This window comes from Pan troglodytes, chromosome 1 (assembly GCF_028858775.2).
Source record: "Pan troglodytes isolate AG18354 chromosome 1, NHGRI_mPanTro3-v2.0_pri, whole genome shotgun sequence".
In the NCBI taxonomy this organism is placed as follows: domain Eukaryota; kingdom Metazoa; phylum Chordata; class Mammalia; order Primates; family Hominidae; genus Pan; species Pan troglodytes.
In genome coordinates, this window is record NC_072398.2 from 153,802,375 (window position 1) to 153,815,450 (window position 13,076).

General features: G+C 34.4%; 1 protein-coding gene across 1 annotated transcript in view; it reads left to right on the top strand.

Annotated features, from left to right (window-relative positions):
* The window catches only part of PIGK (phosphatidylinositol glycan anchor biosynthesis class K), a 130,042-nt gene that overhangs the window by 3,257 nt on the left and 113,709 nt on the right, over positions 1 to 13,076 (top strand). The window contains exons 2-3 of the mRNA XM_001168438.7: positions 5,717 to 5,770; positions 9,478 to 9,569. Of these exons, the coding sequence (XP_001168438.1) occupies positions 5,717 to 5,770; positions 9,478 to 9,569 (146 nt within the window). The remainder of the gene's footprint in view (positions 1 to 5,716; positions 5,771 to 9,477; positions 9,570 to 13,076) is intronic.

Consider the following 13,076-nt stretch of genomic DNA (forward strand, 5'->3'; position numbering starts at 1 on the left):
ATAGTGTGATATTTTCAGACATATTCAATATGAAATGATCAAATCAGAGTAATCAGCATATCTGTCACCTCAAAACTTTATCATTTCTTTGTGTTGATAATATTCAAAATGTTAGAAAAGAGTTCTAGGTAGTTGAGAAAATATAATAAATTATTGTTTACTATAGTTACTCTAAAGTGCTATAGAAGGCTAGAACTTATTCCTGCTATCTGTAATTTTGTATCTGTTAACGAATGTCTCTCTGTACTCCCCCCGTCACCTTCCTGTTCTTCCCAGCCTCTATTCTACTCTATTTCTATGAGATCAAGTTTTTAAAAATGTCCGTATCTGGGTGATATTGAAATTAAAAAATTTAAATTTCTGTGCCTGACTTATTTCACTTAATGTAATTTCCTCCAGGCTCATCCACGTACCTGTTTATGAAAGGATTTTATTCTTTTTATGGATGAATAATACTCCATTTTATATATACACGTGTGCGCACGCACACACACACATTTGCTTTATCCGTTCATCTACTGATAGACACTCAGGTTGATGCTATATCTTGGCTGTTGTGAATAGTGCTGCAATAAATATGGAGTGTAGATATCTCTTTGGCCTACTGGTTTCCTTTCCTTTGAATATATGCCCAGTAGTGGAATTGCTGGATCATATGGTAGTTTTATTTTGAGTGTTTTGAGGAGCTTCCTTACTGTTCACTATAGTGGCTATACTAATTTACATTCCCACCAGCAGTGTATAAGAATTCCCAATTCCCTTTTGTCTACATCTTAACTAGCATTTGTTATTTTTTGTCTTTTTGATAATAGGCACTAAGATGATATCTCATTGTGGTTTTGGTTTGCATATCCTTGGTGATTAGTGATATTGAGCATTTTTTCATATACTTGTGGGCCATTTGTATGTCTTTTGAGAAATATCTATTCAGATCCTTTGCTCATTTTTAATTAGATTATTTGTTTTTTTTTTGCTGTTAGCATAAGTTTGAGTCCTTGTATATTTTGGATGTTAATCCCTTATTGGATGAATAGTTTGCAAATATTTCAGGATTGCTTTTCTATTTCTGTGAAGAATATCATTGGTATTTTGATAGAGATTGCATTGAACTGTAGATCACTTTAGGTGATGTGGTCATTTTAACAATACAGTATTTATTCTTCCAATTCAATGCATGGAAGCATTTTCATCTTTTTGTGTTCTCTTCATTTTCCATCAATATTTTGTAGTTTTCATTGTAGAGATTTTTCACTTCTTGGTTAAATTTATTCCTAGGTGTTTAATTTTTCTGTAGTTATTGTAAGTGGGATTGCATTCCTGATTTTTCTTCAACTAGTTCATTATTGGTATATAGAAACGCCATTGATTTTTGTCTATTGATTTTTGAGTCTTGCAACTTTACTGAATTAGTCTTATCAGTTCTAAGAGTTTTTTTTGTGGAGTGTTTAGGTTTTTCTAAATATAAGATCATGTTGTTTGTGAACAAGGACAGTTTGACTTCCTCCTTTTCAGTTGGGATGCCTTTTATTTCTTTCTCTTGATTAATTGCTCTGGCTAGAACTTCCAGTGGTATGTTGATAAGAGTGGTGAGAGTGGGTATCCTTGTCTTGTTCTAGTTCTTAAAGGGAAAGATTTCAACTTTTCCCTGTTCAATATGATGTTGGATGTGGGTTTTCATAGATGGCCTTTTTGTGTTTAGGTGTGTTCCTTCTATACCCAATTTGTTGAGAGTTTTTATCGTGAGGGGATGTTGAATTTTATCAAATGCTCTTTGTGTCTACTGAGACAGTCATATGTTTTTTGTCCTTCATTTTGTTGATGTGATACATCATGTATATTGATTTGCAATTAACACTACTCTATTGTGGTGTATTATCTTTTTGTTGTGCTGTTGGATTCAGTTTGCTAGTATTTTGTTGAAGATTTTTGCATCTATGTTCATCACGGGTATTGGCCTGTAGTTTCCTTTTTTTTGTTGTATGCTTGTTTTCTGGTTTTGTTATCAGGGTAATGCTGGCCTCATAAAACAAATTGGGAAGAATTCCTTCTTCAATTTTTTTGGGATAGTTTGAGAAGAATTGGTGTTAGTTCTTTAAAAGTTTGGTAGAATTCAGCAGTGAAGCCATCCCGTTCTGGGCTTTTCTTCATTGAAGGACTTTTATTACTGCTTCAAGCGCATTACTCAGCCTCAGTCCATTCAGGTTTCTCTTTCTTCCTGATTCAGTCATGGTAGCTTGTATGTGTTCAGGAATTTATCCATTTCTTCTAGATTTTCCAGTGTATTTGTGTATAGTTGTTTATAATAGTCTCTAGTGATTCTTTGTACTTCAGTGATCCATTTGTAATATCTCCTTTTTTGTTTCTGAATATATTTATTTGGGTCTTCTCTTTTTCTTAGTTTGGCTAAAGGTTTGTTGATATTGTTTATTTTTTTAAAGAGCCAGCTTTTTGCTTCATTGACTTTTTTTGTATTTTTTAACTCTCTTTTGTTTATTTCTGCTCTGATCTGTATTATTTCTTTTCTTATTTTGTGTTTGGTCTGTTCTTCTCTAGTACCCTGAGATGTGTTATTAGGTTAAATCTTTGTACTTTTTGATGTAGGCGATTATTGCAATAAACCTACCTTTTAGTACTGTTTTGCTGTATCTCATAGGTTTTGTTATGTTGTGTTTCTATTTTCATGTATTAAAGGAAATTTTTAATTTTCTTATTAATTTCTTCTTTGACCCATTGGTTGTTCAGGAGCGTGTTGTTTAATTTCCATATATTTGAACATTTTCCAAAATTTGTCATGTTAATTGATTGCTAGTTCTTTTCTATTGTAGTCAGAAGAGATTTTTGACATAATTTTGGTTTTTACAAATTCACTGAGGCTTGTTTTGTGCCTACCACGTGGTCAGTCTGTCCTGGAGAATGTTCCACGTGCTGACGAGAAGAATGTGTAATCTGCCATTGTTGGAAGAAATGTTCTGTAAATGTCTGTTAGTTCTGTTTGCCTGTAATCCCAGCACTTTGGGAGGCTGAGGCGGGTGGATCACTTGAGGTCAGGAGTTCGAGACCAGCCTGGCCAACATGGTGAAACCCTGTCTCTATCAAAAATACAAAAATTAGCTGGGTGTGGTGATGCACACCTGTAGTCCCAGCTCCTCGGGAGGCTGAGGCAGGAGAATCGCTTGAATCTAGGAGGTGGAGGTTGCAGTGAGGCAAGATCATGCTACTGCACTCCAGCCTGGGTGACAGAATGAGACTCCATCTCAAAAATAAAATAAATTCAATGTTTCCTTGTTGATTTTCTGTCCAGATGATCCGTCCAATGGAGAGTGGAGTGTTGAAGTCCCCACCTAGTATTGTGTTGTGATCTCTTCTCTCCCTTTAGATCTAATAACATTTGATTTATACATCTGGGTGCTCCAGTGTTGGGTGCATACATACTTATAATTGTATGCTCTCTTGCTGAATTGATTCCTTTATCGTTGTATAGTGACCTTTGTCTCTTTTTTATAGTTTTTGATTTAAAGTCTTTTATCTGATCTAAGTACAGCTACTCCTGCTCCCTTTTGTTTTCCATTTGTGTGGAATGTCCTTTTTCATTCATTCACTTTGTCTATGCGTGTTTATAGGTGAAGTGAGTTTCTTGTAGGCAGCATATACAATACTTGGGTCTTTACACTTGTGTGTGTGCTTGTGCAGACAGGTACAGATGTGTGTACAAGTGGAAGTTTAAATTTATTCTCCCTGAAATTTTCTTGTTAGCTCAAAATTAAAGCTGTTAATGTTTTTCAGACTAGTAGTATGTTCCAGTCACTATTCCTACATTCTCTGAGTCAGATAATATTATTACTGTTTTATAGATGGAGATTTGGAGGCACAGAAAAGTTAAAGAACTTTCCTGTTTATACACCTAGTAAGTAATAGAGCCCAGATTCGAACCTAGACATTCTGACAGGTCTAGTAATTAATGTTTGGGAGCTGATCTGAGGTCAGTATGGCTTATATCCACTATTATTTTAATATATAATCAAAATCATGTTCATTAGGTGTCAGGATGGTGTTAGAAAATTTTAGTGTCTTGAGATGGCAAATATAATTTAGACTTACTTTAATAGATTGGTGAAGTGGTCCCTGGCAGAATGCTAGAGGATGTGCTCAATCCAGCTATATTGGTGAGTTCAAATAAAGTACCTAGAACATAGTAAGAATGGATACTGAATGAAATTTTTAACAGGAAGCATATTAACTTATGTGTAGAATGAAGACATGAAATAAGTCATTCACAATTACAGGACTGAATGGAAAATTAGAAGCATATGAAGAAGACCTGTCTGTGTTTGAGATAAAATGTTTAAAAGCAATCAGGCCCCTCTCTCTTTCAATTATATCTCCCAGGAAAAAAAAAAAAAAGAAAGAAAGAAACCTCAGCAATCTTTATGGGTGTTGTAGCACATTTGTCTGATGTTTAATTTTTAATATTGTGACCAATATTAAAGAATTGGTTAACATAATTGCAGAGATTTTAGAGAATCAACTGAGATGACTATTAAATGATTAAAGGATTAAAAAGATGTCTGTGAGAAGTTCAAAGAGTGATAATTTTGTTTTTGTTGAGGATGTAGGGAGATTATATCTCACAAGCAATTCACGAGGATAAAAATTATCTGTATGGCATTACTAAAAGTGAAATATTAATCTTTGGTTAAATTCCTGGCATATGCATTTTTACCTTGCCTTCTCACTGTAGAGAGTGATCACTTTAATAGAGGAATTATCAGAGTACAACCTAAAAGGAGATTTTGAAAGTTACAACTTTATAGTACAACCTTTACGTAATACCTTCTTACCATATTCTGAACCTATCAACCATGCGGTTTCAGTTTTCCATAGATGACTCTTGATTTGTTCACCGAGAGTAAAGGCATTTGGACCATGGATTCATTAATTCAAAAAATATTTATTAAAAACCCACTATATGCCAAACTTACTTGGAATACATCATTGAATATAACTGATGAAAGCCCTTGCCTTACTGAAGCTTACATTGTTTTGGGAAAGACAGACGATTAATACACATAATAAAAAAGTTAATTATATATATAATGTAAGAAGATGATAAACACAGTAGAAAAAATAAATTATAGTAAGAAAAATGGTGGGGCGAGGTTGCAGTTTTAAATAATAGCCTTGTTAAATGTTGAACAAGCAGATTGTATGTTCTTAATTGAACATACATTCTACTTTCTTAATAATTCTCAGGGTATGGGAAATAGAAAGTTATGAGTTATATAGTAAGTATGCTTTCATTTGAGTAATGCTAAATAATATTTTAAAGCAGAAGCTCTTGCACATATACCTTATAGTTCTCTAAAAGAGCCCTGTGATGTAGGATTGGCATTGCTTTCATTTTGCACATGAGGAAACTGAGTCTCCAGGGAGGTTAAGTATCTTAATCAAGGTTACTCTGTTTAATTGGTGTCTAAGCCAAGAATGAAACCCAGTTCTCCAGATTTCCAGTTCAGGACTTTTGTCCTTATAGTGTCTTAAGCAATAAGCTCTTTTGATTCTTTGTGTAGTCCATAATGACAAATACTGGAATCTTCATAAACTTACGTAAGATGATTGTTATTACAACTGTAAAAACTACACGAGTCTCAACTGTCCATTATCAGTCTTTATTCTGAGAAATTGTGCCTTTTTCTTCTATTTGTTTTGCTTTATTTAGGATCAAGCAGAACAATTCTTTAGAAGTGGCCATACAAACAACTGGGCTGTTCTGGTAAGTATACTGTAAAAGTATACCTTGCTGTTCACATTAGATATGTATCTGAGAAATTTGTGTGAATCAAATTTTTGAAAATACAATTTATTTTTTTACATTTTATATCAGAAATTCTTTATTTTGATTTGGCTATATTTTAAATTGACCACATCAACTATAATAATCTAGTAATATTCTTTGTCCTCAGAATATCTGTCAAGTGGTGATCTGAAAATAAATGTAAGAATAAATTAGGAATGCTATTGTTAAAGGAAACATTTTATAAGAGGTAGAAATATTTTAATGCTGGAAACTACTAATTGCATCTGTTATTTATAGTATTAGTTGATAGATACTTTCTACTTACACCTTTTAAAATTTTTTCAGTTGTTTTTTCTGCTTATAAAAATAATAAATGACCACTGTAGAAGTTCAAGTTATACAGAAAAGTTTAAAGAAGGCAGACTAATTTTGTTTTGTGAATTTCACCTCAATTAAAGAAGACAGGGAAAATGGCTTCAAGTCCCACATCCCAGAGTTAATATTTTGGTGAGCATTGTTCAAGCGCTTTCCCTCTTCATATATAAGCATAAAGATATATAGATATATGATTTTATATAATTGGGATCATATTATACCTGCTATTTTGCAACCCTTTAGTATTATCTTAGGGATCTTTCCCTGCCAGTAGGTATGGAGATATATAATCTTTTCCAAAAGCTGTATTTTCTTCCGTTTTGTGAATGTACTGTAACCTCCAGTTTATGGGCATTTAGAATCTAAATTTTTTGTTATTGTAAACAGGGCTGTGTTGACCATTCTTATACACATAACTCTGTGACCTGACTGATTTTCTCTTTAGGATAAATTCCTAAGTGTAAGAATGTGAAGTCATGGAGCATGATTGCCTCCAGAAAGACTGTAGCTCTTTTTCTAAATTCAAGTCAGCTATGTATTCTTAATTTTTATCTTAACTTTTTGACTGCTGGTCAACACATTACATTTTGTTTTAATTTGCATTGTTTTGATTTTTAGTAAGGCCTGCTTATTGGCCTTTTTTTTTTTCTTCTGCCTTTTGCCCAACCTTAGTGTGAATTACCATCTTTAATTTTTCTGGATTCAGAAATTTATAGTTTTAATTCCTCAAACAGAATTCACATAATCAAATTTGTTTTTCCTGTGCTTGGAAAATATTTGGATAATAGTTTCATTACTGGAGTTTCATTTAATGGCATTTATATGGTTAGAAAATATAATGTTTGACTTAATGAAAAAACATGTACAAGGATTGGACTGGAAGAAACAATGGGGAAATAGAGAATAGGTTCAAAGAGGCAGGAAAGGAAGCTGATTTTGTGAAAAAGGGAGCAGAGAATGTACAGCATCTCAAAGCCAGTAATGCATGTTGGAAAAGGAAGAAAACTGGGGATTATAAATGGTAAGAATATAGTGGGAATGTAAAGGAGATGGATAGAGGAATTCAGCTTAAAGTGCAGAATAAACATGCAAGACTATAATTAACTTACTGACGCCAAATGAAGTTTGAGGCTTTGTAAATTTATTGAGAATCATTTGACAAACACATTTGATAAAAATATAGATAATGAATTATCTATAGGTTCCTATAAGTAAATAGGGTGATTACAGGTTCTATACTTGTTTGTTTTAAATGTAATAGCATTGTGATTAAATAGGACAGTGTAACATGGGTTCATGGCTCATTTTCTTGTTCTTCAAGAAAAAAACCTCTTATATATGCTACCCTTCACAAGAAATTTTTCTGAAGTTACTGAGAAAAGACTGCTAAAGATAAGGAGAGAGGATTTCAATGCCTACTTAAAAGTAAGGAGAACTATTGGGAGCCAGGCCATCATCTACCAATTTGACAGGATAAACTTTTTCTACAGGAAACTAGGAGCCCCTCCATGTTCAAGAGGCAATAACTGCCTATGTGCAGACCACCAATTGCAAAGGGCTTATCTTTTGGAACTAAAATACTGTTAGCTTATACTGACACACATATGAAAGCCTTCCTTGCTCTGGGAAACCTCTAACCAAACCTCTCTTCAATTTCAGTAACCTGGTAAAAAATAAAAGATGAAAAAGAAACATTACTGAGCATTGTATTACAACTACAGTTTTCTTTTTTTTGTCCAATATTTTACATATTAGTATAGTGAAACTTTAATAAATTATATTTTATTTTTTAAAATTAAAAAGGGAGTTTTTGGAGATGAGGTCTTGCACTGTCTCCCAGGCTGGAGTGCAGTGGTGTGATCATAGCTCACTATAGCCCTGAACTCCTGGGCTCAAGTGATCCTCCCACGTCAGCTTCCCAAGTAGCTAGAACTACAACCACAAACTACCACTCCTTGCTAAATTTTACATTTTTTTTTTTTGTAGAGATGGGGGTCTCATTGTGTTGCCCAGGCCGTTCTTTAACTCCTAACCTCAAGTGATCCTTCCATCTTGGCCTCCCAAACTGCTAGGATTATAGGTGTAAGCTACTGTGTCCAGCTAGAATTTTATGATATTTTTGATATATGGAATTTTACATTTTTATATAGTCAAAAATTTAGTCTTTTCCTGATTGGATTCTAGGTTGAAAACTTAATTTAAAAAAACCATGTAGTTCCTTTCTGTTTGTCAGGGGCAAGAACACTTATGCTGTTCTCAAAATTGTCATTATACCTACTAAAGGCACAGGCATGTGATAGAAGCCGGGATTGTACTTGGTAGATATATTACCAAGTGACCCCAATCTATATTTACCTGCCTTAGAATGGGTTCTGAACAACACTAACTTTTGAGGCATGGAATTAGATTTTCCTAGCACCTTTAATATAATTCTTAGGAATTTTTTTAAACTATAAAACTTGGTTGGATTGTTTCTAATTTTCTCTTGAGTTCAATAGCTTCTTTATAATGCACTCTCTTATGTACATTTACAACTGTTTTATATGTTATGTTTTATCCTGTGTCCTACGTTTCTCACAATAAAGGAAGCAATGTGGAATGAAACAAATATTGTATAACCCTATGTAGCTAATTTTCTTCTCTATTCTGTGAAGAAATTATGGGCATTGTCTTTGATTCTAAAGAATTTAATTTTTTAGAAATAGGAATGTTACTGAGTCACAGAAATTGTGATAACTAAGTTGGTTCAGTATTTGATTAAATTTCCCAAAGATATGCTTTCTCTTAAGCTGAATGGTTTTTTAAAATCTAATACTAGTTATGAAAGACTGCTCTTTGGAGCGATTAGTTTTACTGACAATTCTTTTTTTGTTGAGACAGAGTCTTGCTCTGTCACCAAGGCTGGAGTGCAGTGGTGCCATCTCCACTCCCTGCAACCTCCACCTCCCAGGTTTAAGCGATTCTCATGCCTCAGCCTCCCAAGTAGCTGGAACTACAGGTGCACGCCACCACACCTGGGTAATTTTTGTATTTTTAGTAGAGGTGGGGTTTTGCCATGTTGGCCAGGCTGGTCTCGAACTCCTGGACCCAAGTGATCTTCCCGCCTGGGCTTCCCAAAGTGTTGGTATTACAGGCATGAGCCACTGTGCCTGGCCTTTACTGACAATTTTTTGTGTTTGCTGTTTTAAAGCCTGAATTATGGCATACTGTTTCTTAGAGATCTCTGTATCCTACTTAAAGAAAAATACTCTGCAGCTCCATGGTTAGCCTTGATGCATAAAAATTGTGTTTTTGTTTTAATACTTCAGGTGTGTACATCCCGATTCTGGTTTAATTATCGACATGTTGCAAATACCCTTTCTGTTTATAGAAGTGTCAAGAGGCTAGGTATTCCTGACAGGTAAGAAGCCTTAATAAAGCTTAACCTTGAACTTCAGTGAAAATAACCCTTAGATAATTGTTATTATGTTTGTATTTTGTGTTACTTTTGAAAAAGGTAAAAAAAAAAATCTGATTTGAAGATTTTTTGTTGTCATTAGAGCATACTACCATGTATAAATTAGATGTTACTTAAGACCATAATGACAAATTATATAAAAGAACAAATGCTAAGGTAAAAAGATTGGATAAAATATAATTATTTAGTGTAATGTATTTAATTAGTAAATGGCTCAGTCAGGGTTTTTAATTGCAGATAATGGAGTGTAATTCTGATTGATTCAAGTGGAAAAGGGATTTATTGAAAGCATATTGATTACCTTGCCAAATTAGTGAGAAAGTTGTATCCTTTAATAGCAAGGAACAAGGAAGCCTAGATATTAGAAGAGACATAGCAAAAAAATGACCTAAAACAGTCTGGTGACAATAATGGAGCTGCAAATTGCTGAAGCCTAGACTCAGCTACTGCATAGCTGCTACTGTTTGTTTCCTTTTGAAACTTAATGTTGCTATTGCCTCCTGCTGCCAAAATTCGAACTTTGCTGTCCCAACTTCTTACTGTCTCTCTTATAGAGGTCTTGGTGGGAATGTTATATTGGTAAAGTCTAGGTTCAGCACCCATGTCTGTGCTGCAGGGTGACTGGAAGAGCTAGTATATGGCATTGTTAGCCTCTATATAGGAAGGTGGGCTTTGCTTTATATGAAGACTCATAAAGTGGGAATTTTCCTACTTGTAGGGAGTGAGTTTAGGTAATAGGCAGTATCCCCACACCTTCACTCAGAGCATGTCTTCTACATTGTTTTGTCCATGATAGATTTGTTTTTCCTACTACCAAAGCAGCTATAGCAAGAAACTGTAGTCAATTCAGTTATTTAGGTTTGATTTATTTAGTACCAGTGAGTCAGTGTGGAAAGAGCCTTGTAGTTAGATATGACTTTGAAATCTGGCTTTAATGGTGATTTTTCTTTAAGTCACTTTACCATAATAAGCTTGTTTCTCATTTGTTACATGGTAATAATAGTACCTTCTTTCAGGATTCAAGTACTTCCAGTAAAAACAAATAAGAGTTATGCATAAAGTGCTGCAGGAACAGAAAGGAAGCAGTGAATGACTGAGGAAACAAAGTTATATTACAGTCTTTGTGAATAGATCATTTCAGTCTGAGTAACTGACAAAACTATAATTTCCATATTTCATCTGGAAATCATGGCAACTAGATAATATTACTATTTTAAAATTACATTAAGTCTGAGAAGGAGGTTGATTTGTTATATCAAGTGTATAGATATAATTCTTGTCATTTGTCAATTGGTTTTCCTCAAATAGGCCTATGTAGTTAGCTTTTGGTCTTTAACGGCTCTTGCGTCTATACTGGATATACTCTTCTAGAGAATCACTATGCATGGCTTGGCAATAGTTTTTCTTTGGTAAATTAATCTTTCTTCTATGAGTCAATCATTAAGATATATTTAAATGATTTAAGTTAGATTTGGAAGGAGTTTTTAGGAATAGACAATAGCAATAGGATGTATTTTGTATATTATGTTTAGTAGGTTCGTCCTTAGGTTTCTGAAGAATGTTATTTAAAAGCTTATTTCTGTTTCAAATAATTGCTTATCTATAACTGTGTTTATGAAGTCTTTGTAGTGGGGTAATTAAGGATTTAAACAGTTGGTGATTTAAGCCATTTGTTATTTAATAAATAGAAATCAATAGAAAAGATTCTGCTCAGCTAGTATTGGGTAAATAAATAAATGTATGATTTGGAAATATTTTATCAGTTGTGCAAAGCAAACACAGTTTGTATTTTAAAAGTAAAATATTTATATCCCCTAAATTTTGTTAGTCTAGTGTTAGAATATCAGGGGAACCAGCCCCTGATATTTCAACGTAGGTTCTTTTCTATTTTTCCTAAGTGTCGGCTGGTCTGAGAAATAAAGGGAAAGAGTACAAAAGGGAGAAATTTTAAAGCTGGATGTCCGGGGGAGACATCACATGTCGGCAGGTTCTATGATGCCCCCTGAGCCGCAAAACCAGCAAGTTTTTATTATGGATTTCAAAATGGAAGGGGTGTACGAATAGGGTGTGGGTCACAGAGATCACATGCTTCAAGGGCAATAAAATATCACATGGCAAATGGGGGCAGAGTGAGATCACAGGACCAGGGTGAAATTAGAATTGATGATGAAGTTTCATGTCCCACTGGGCACGCATTATCATTGATAACATCTTATCAGGAGGCAGGGTTTGAGAGCAGACAACCAGTCTGCCTAAATTTACTAGACAGGAATTTCCTAATCCTAATAGGCCTGGGAGCGCTACAGGAGACTGGGCTTATTTCATCCCTTATCTACAACTGTATAAGACAGACATTCCCAGAGCGGCCATTTTAGAGACCTCTCCCTAGGAATGCATTCTCTTTCTCAGGGCTGTTCCTTGCTGAGAAAAACAATTCAGCAATATTTCTCCTATTCACTTTTGTAAGGAGAAAAATATGACTCTGTTCTGTCTGGCCCCTCAGGCAGTCAGGCCCTAGTCAGGAGATAACAAGGTTATCTCCCTTGTTCCCTGAAAATCGCAGCCATTGTATTCCTTTTGGATGCCCAGATTTCATATTGTTCAAACACACATGCTCTACAAACAATTTGTGCAGATAGCACAATCATCACAGGATCCTGAAGCAACATACATCCTCAGTTTACACAGATGATGGGATTAAGAGATTAAACTAAAGACAGGCATAGGAAATTATAAGAGTAATGATTGGGGAAGTGATAAATGTCCATGAAATCTTCACAATTTATGTTCAGAGATTGCAGTAAAGACAGGTGTAAGAAATTATAAAAGTATTAATTTGGGTAACTAATAAATGTCCATGAAATCTTCAAAATTTATGTCCTTCTGCTGTGGCTTCAGCTGGTCCCTCTGTTCGGGGTCCCTGACTTCCCCCAGCATTAGAAAATGTTAGTATGATATTAAAGATATTTTAATAAATAGGTTGCCAGAATTTTCTAATATTTGAAAATATTGACTCAGGGAAAAGGGTTATTATGGTTCTGGGAGAAAATGCAAAGATACACTCATAAGACCCTCATAAGTGCTCTGTAGCTCGAGTATGACCAGTTTCTTATCTAAGTTCCATGCAGGTGAGGTTTTTGTACTTTGTACCCACACAAATCTCTAACCTTATGGAGATTATGTTTTTATTTGCCTGGTTTTAGCTTCCTAAAATGTTTCATTATTTTTAGGGAATTTTCTGCCCTCAAATAATTGTTTGGGACTAAATCCCTGTTTAGCTACCTTCAGTATGTTTAGTATGATTAAGATGAAGAAAAGGCATTAAGTAGGGGTTAGGTTCTAAGGTTAGTATGTGAAGCAAACATTGAGCCACAATCACTCCTGAAAGTTTCCCAGATAGCACATAAATTACAGTTTAGTATTGTCTTTCATCAAGTCTACCACAGCTAG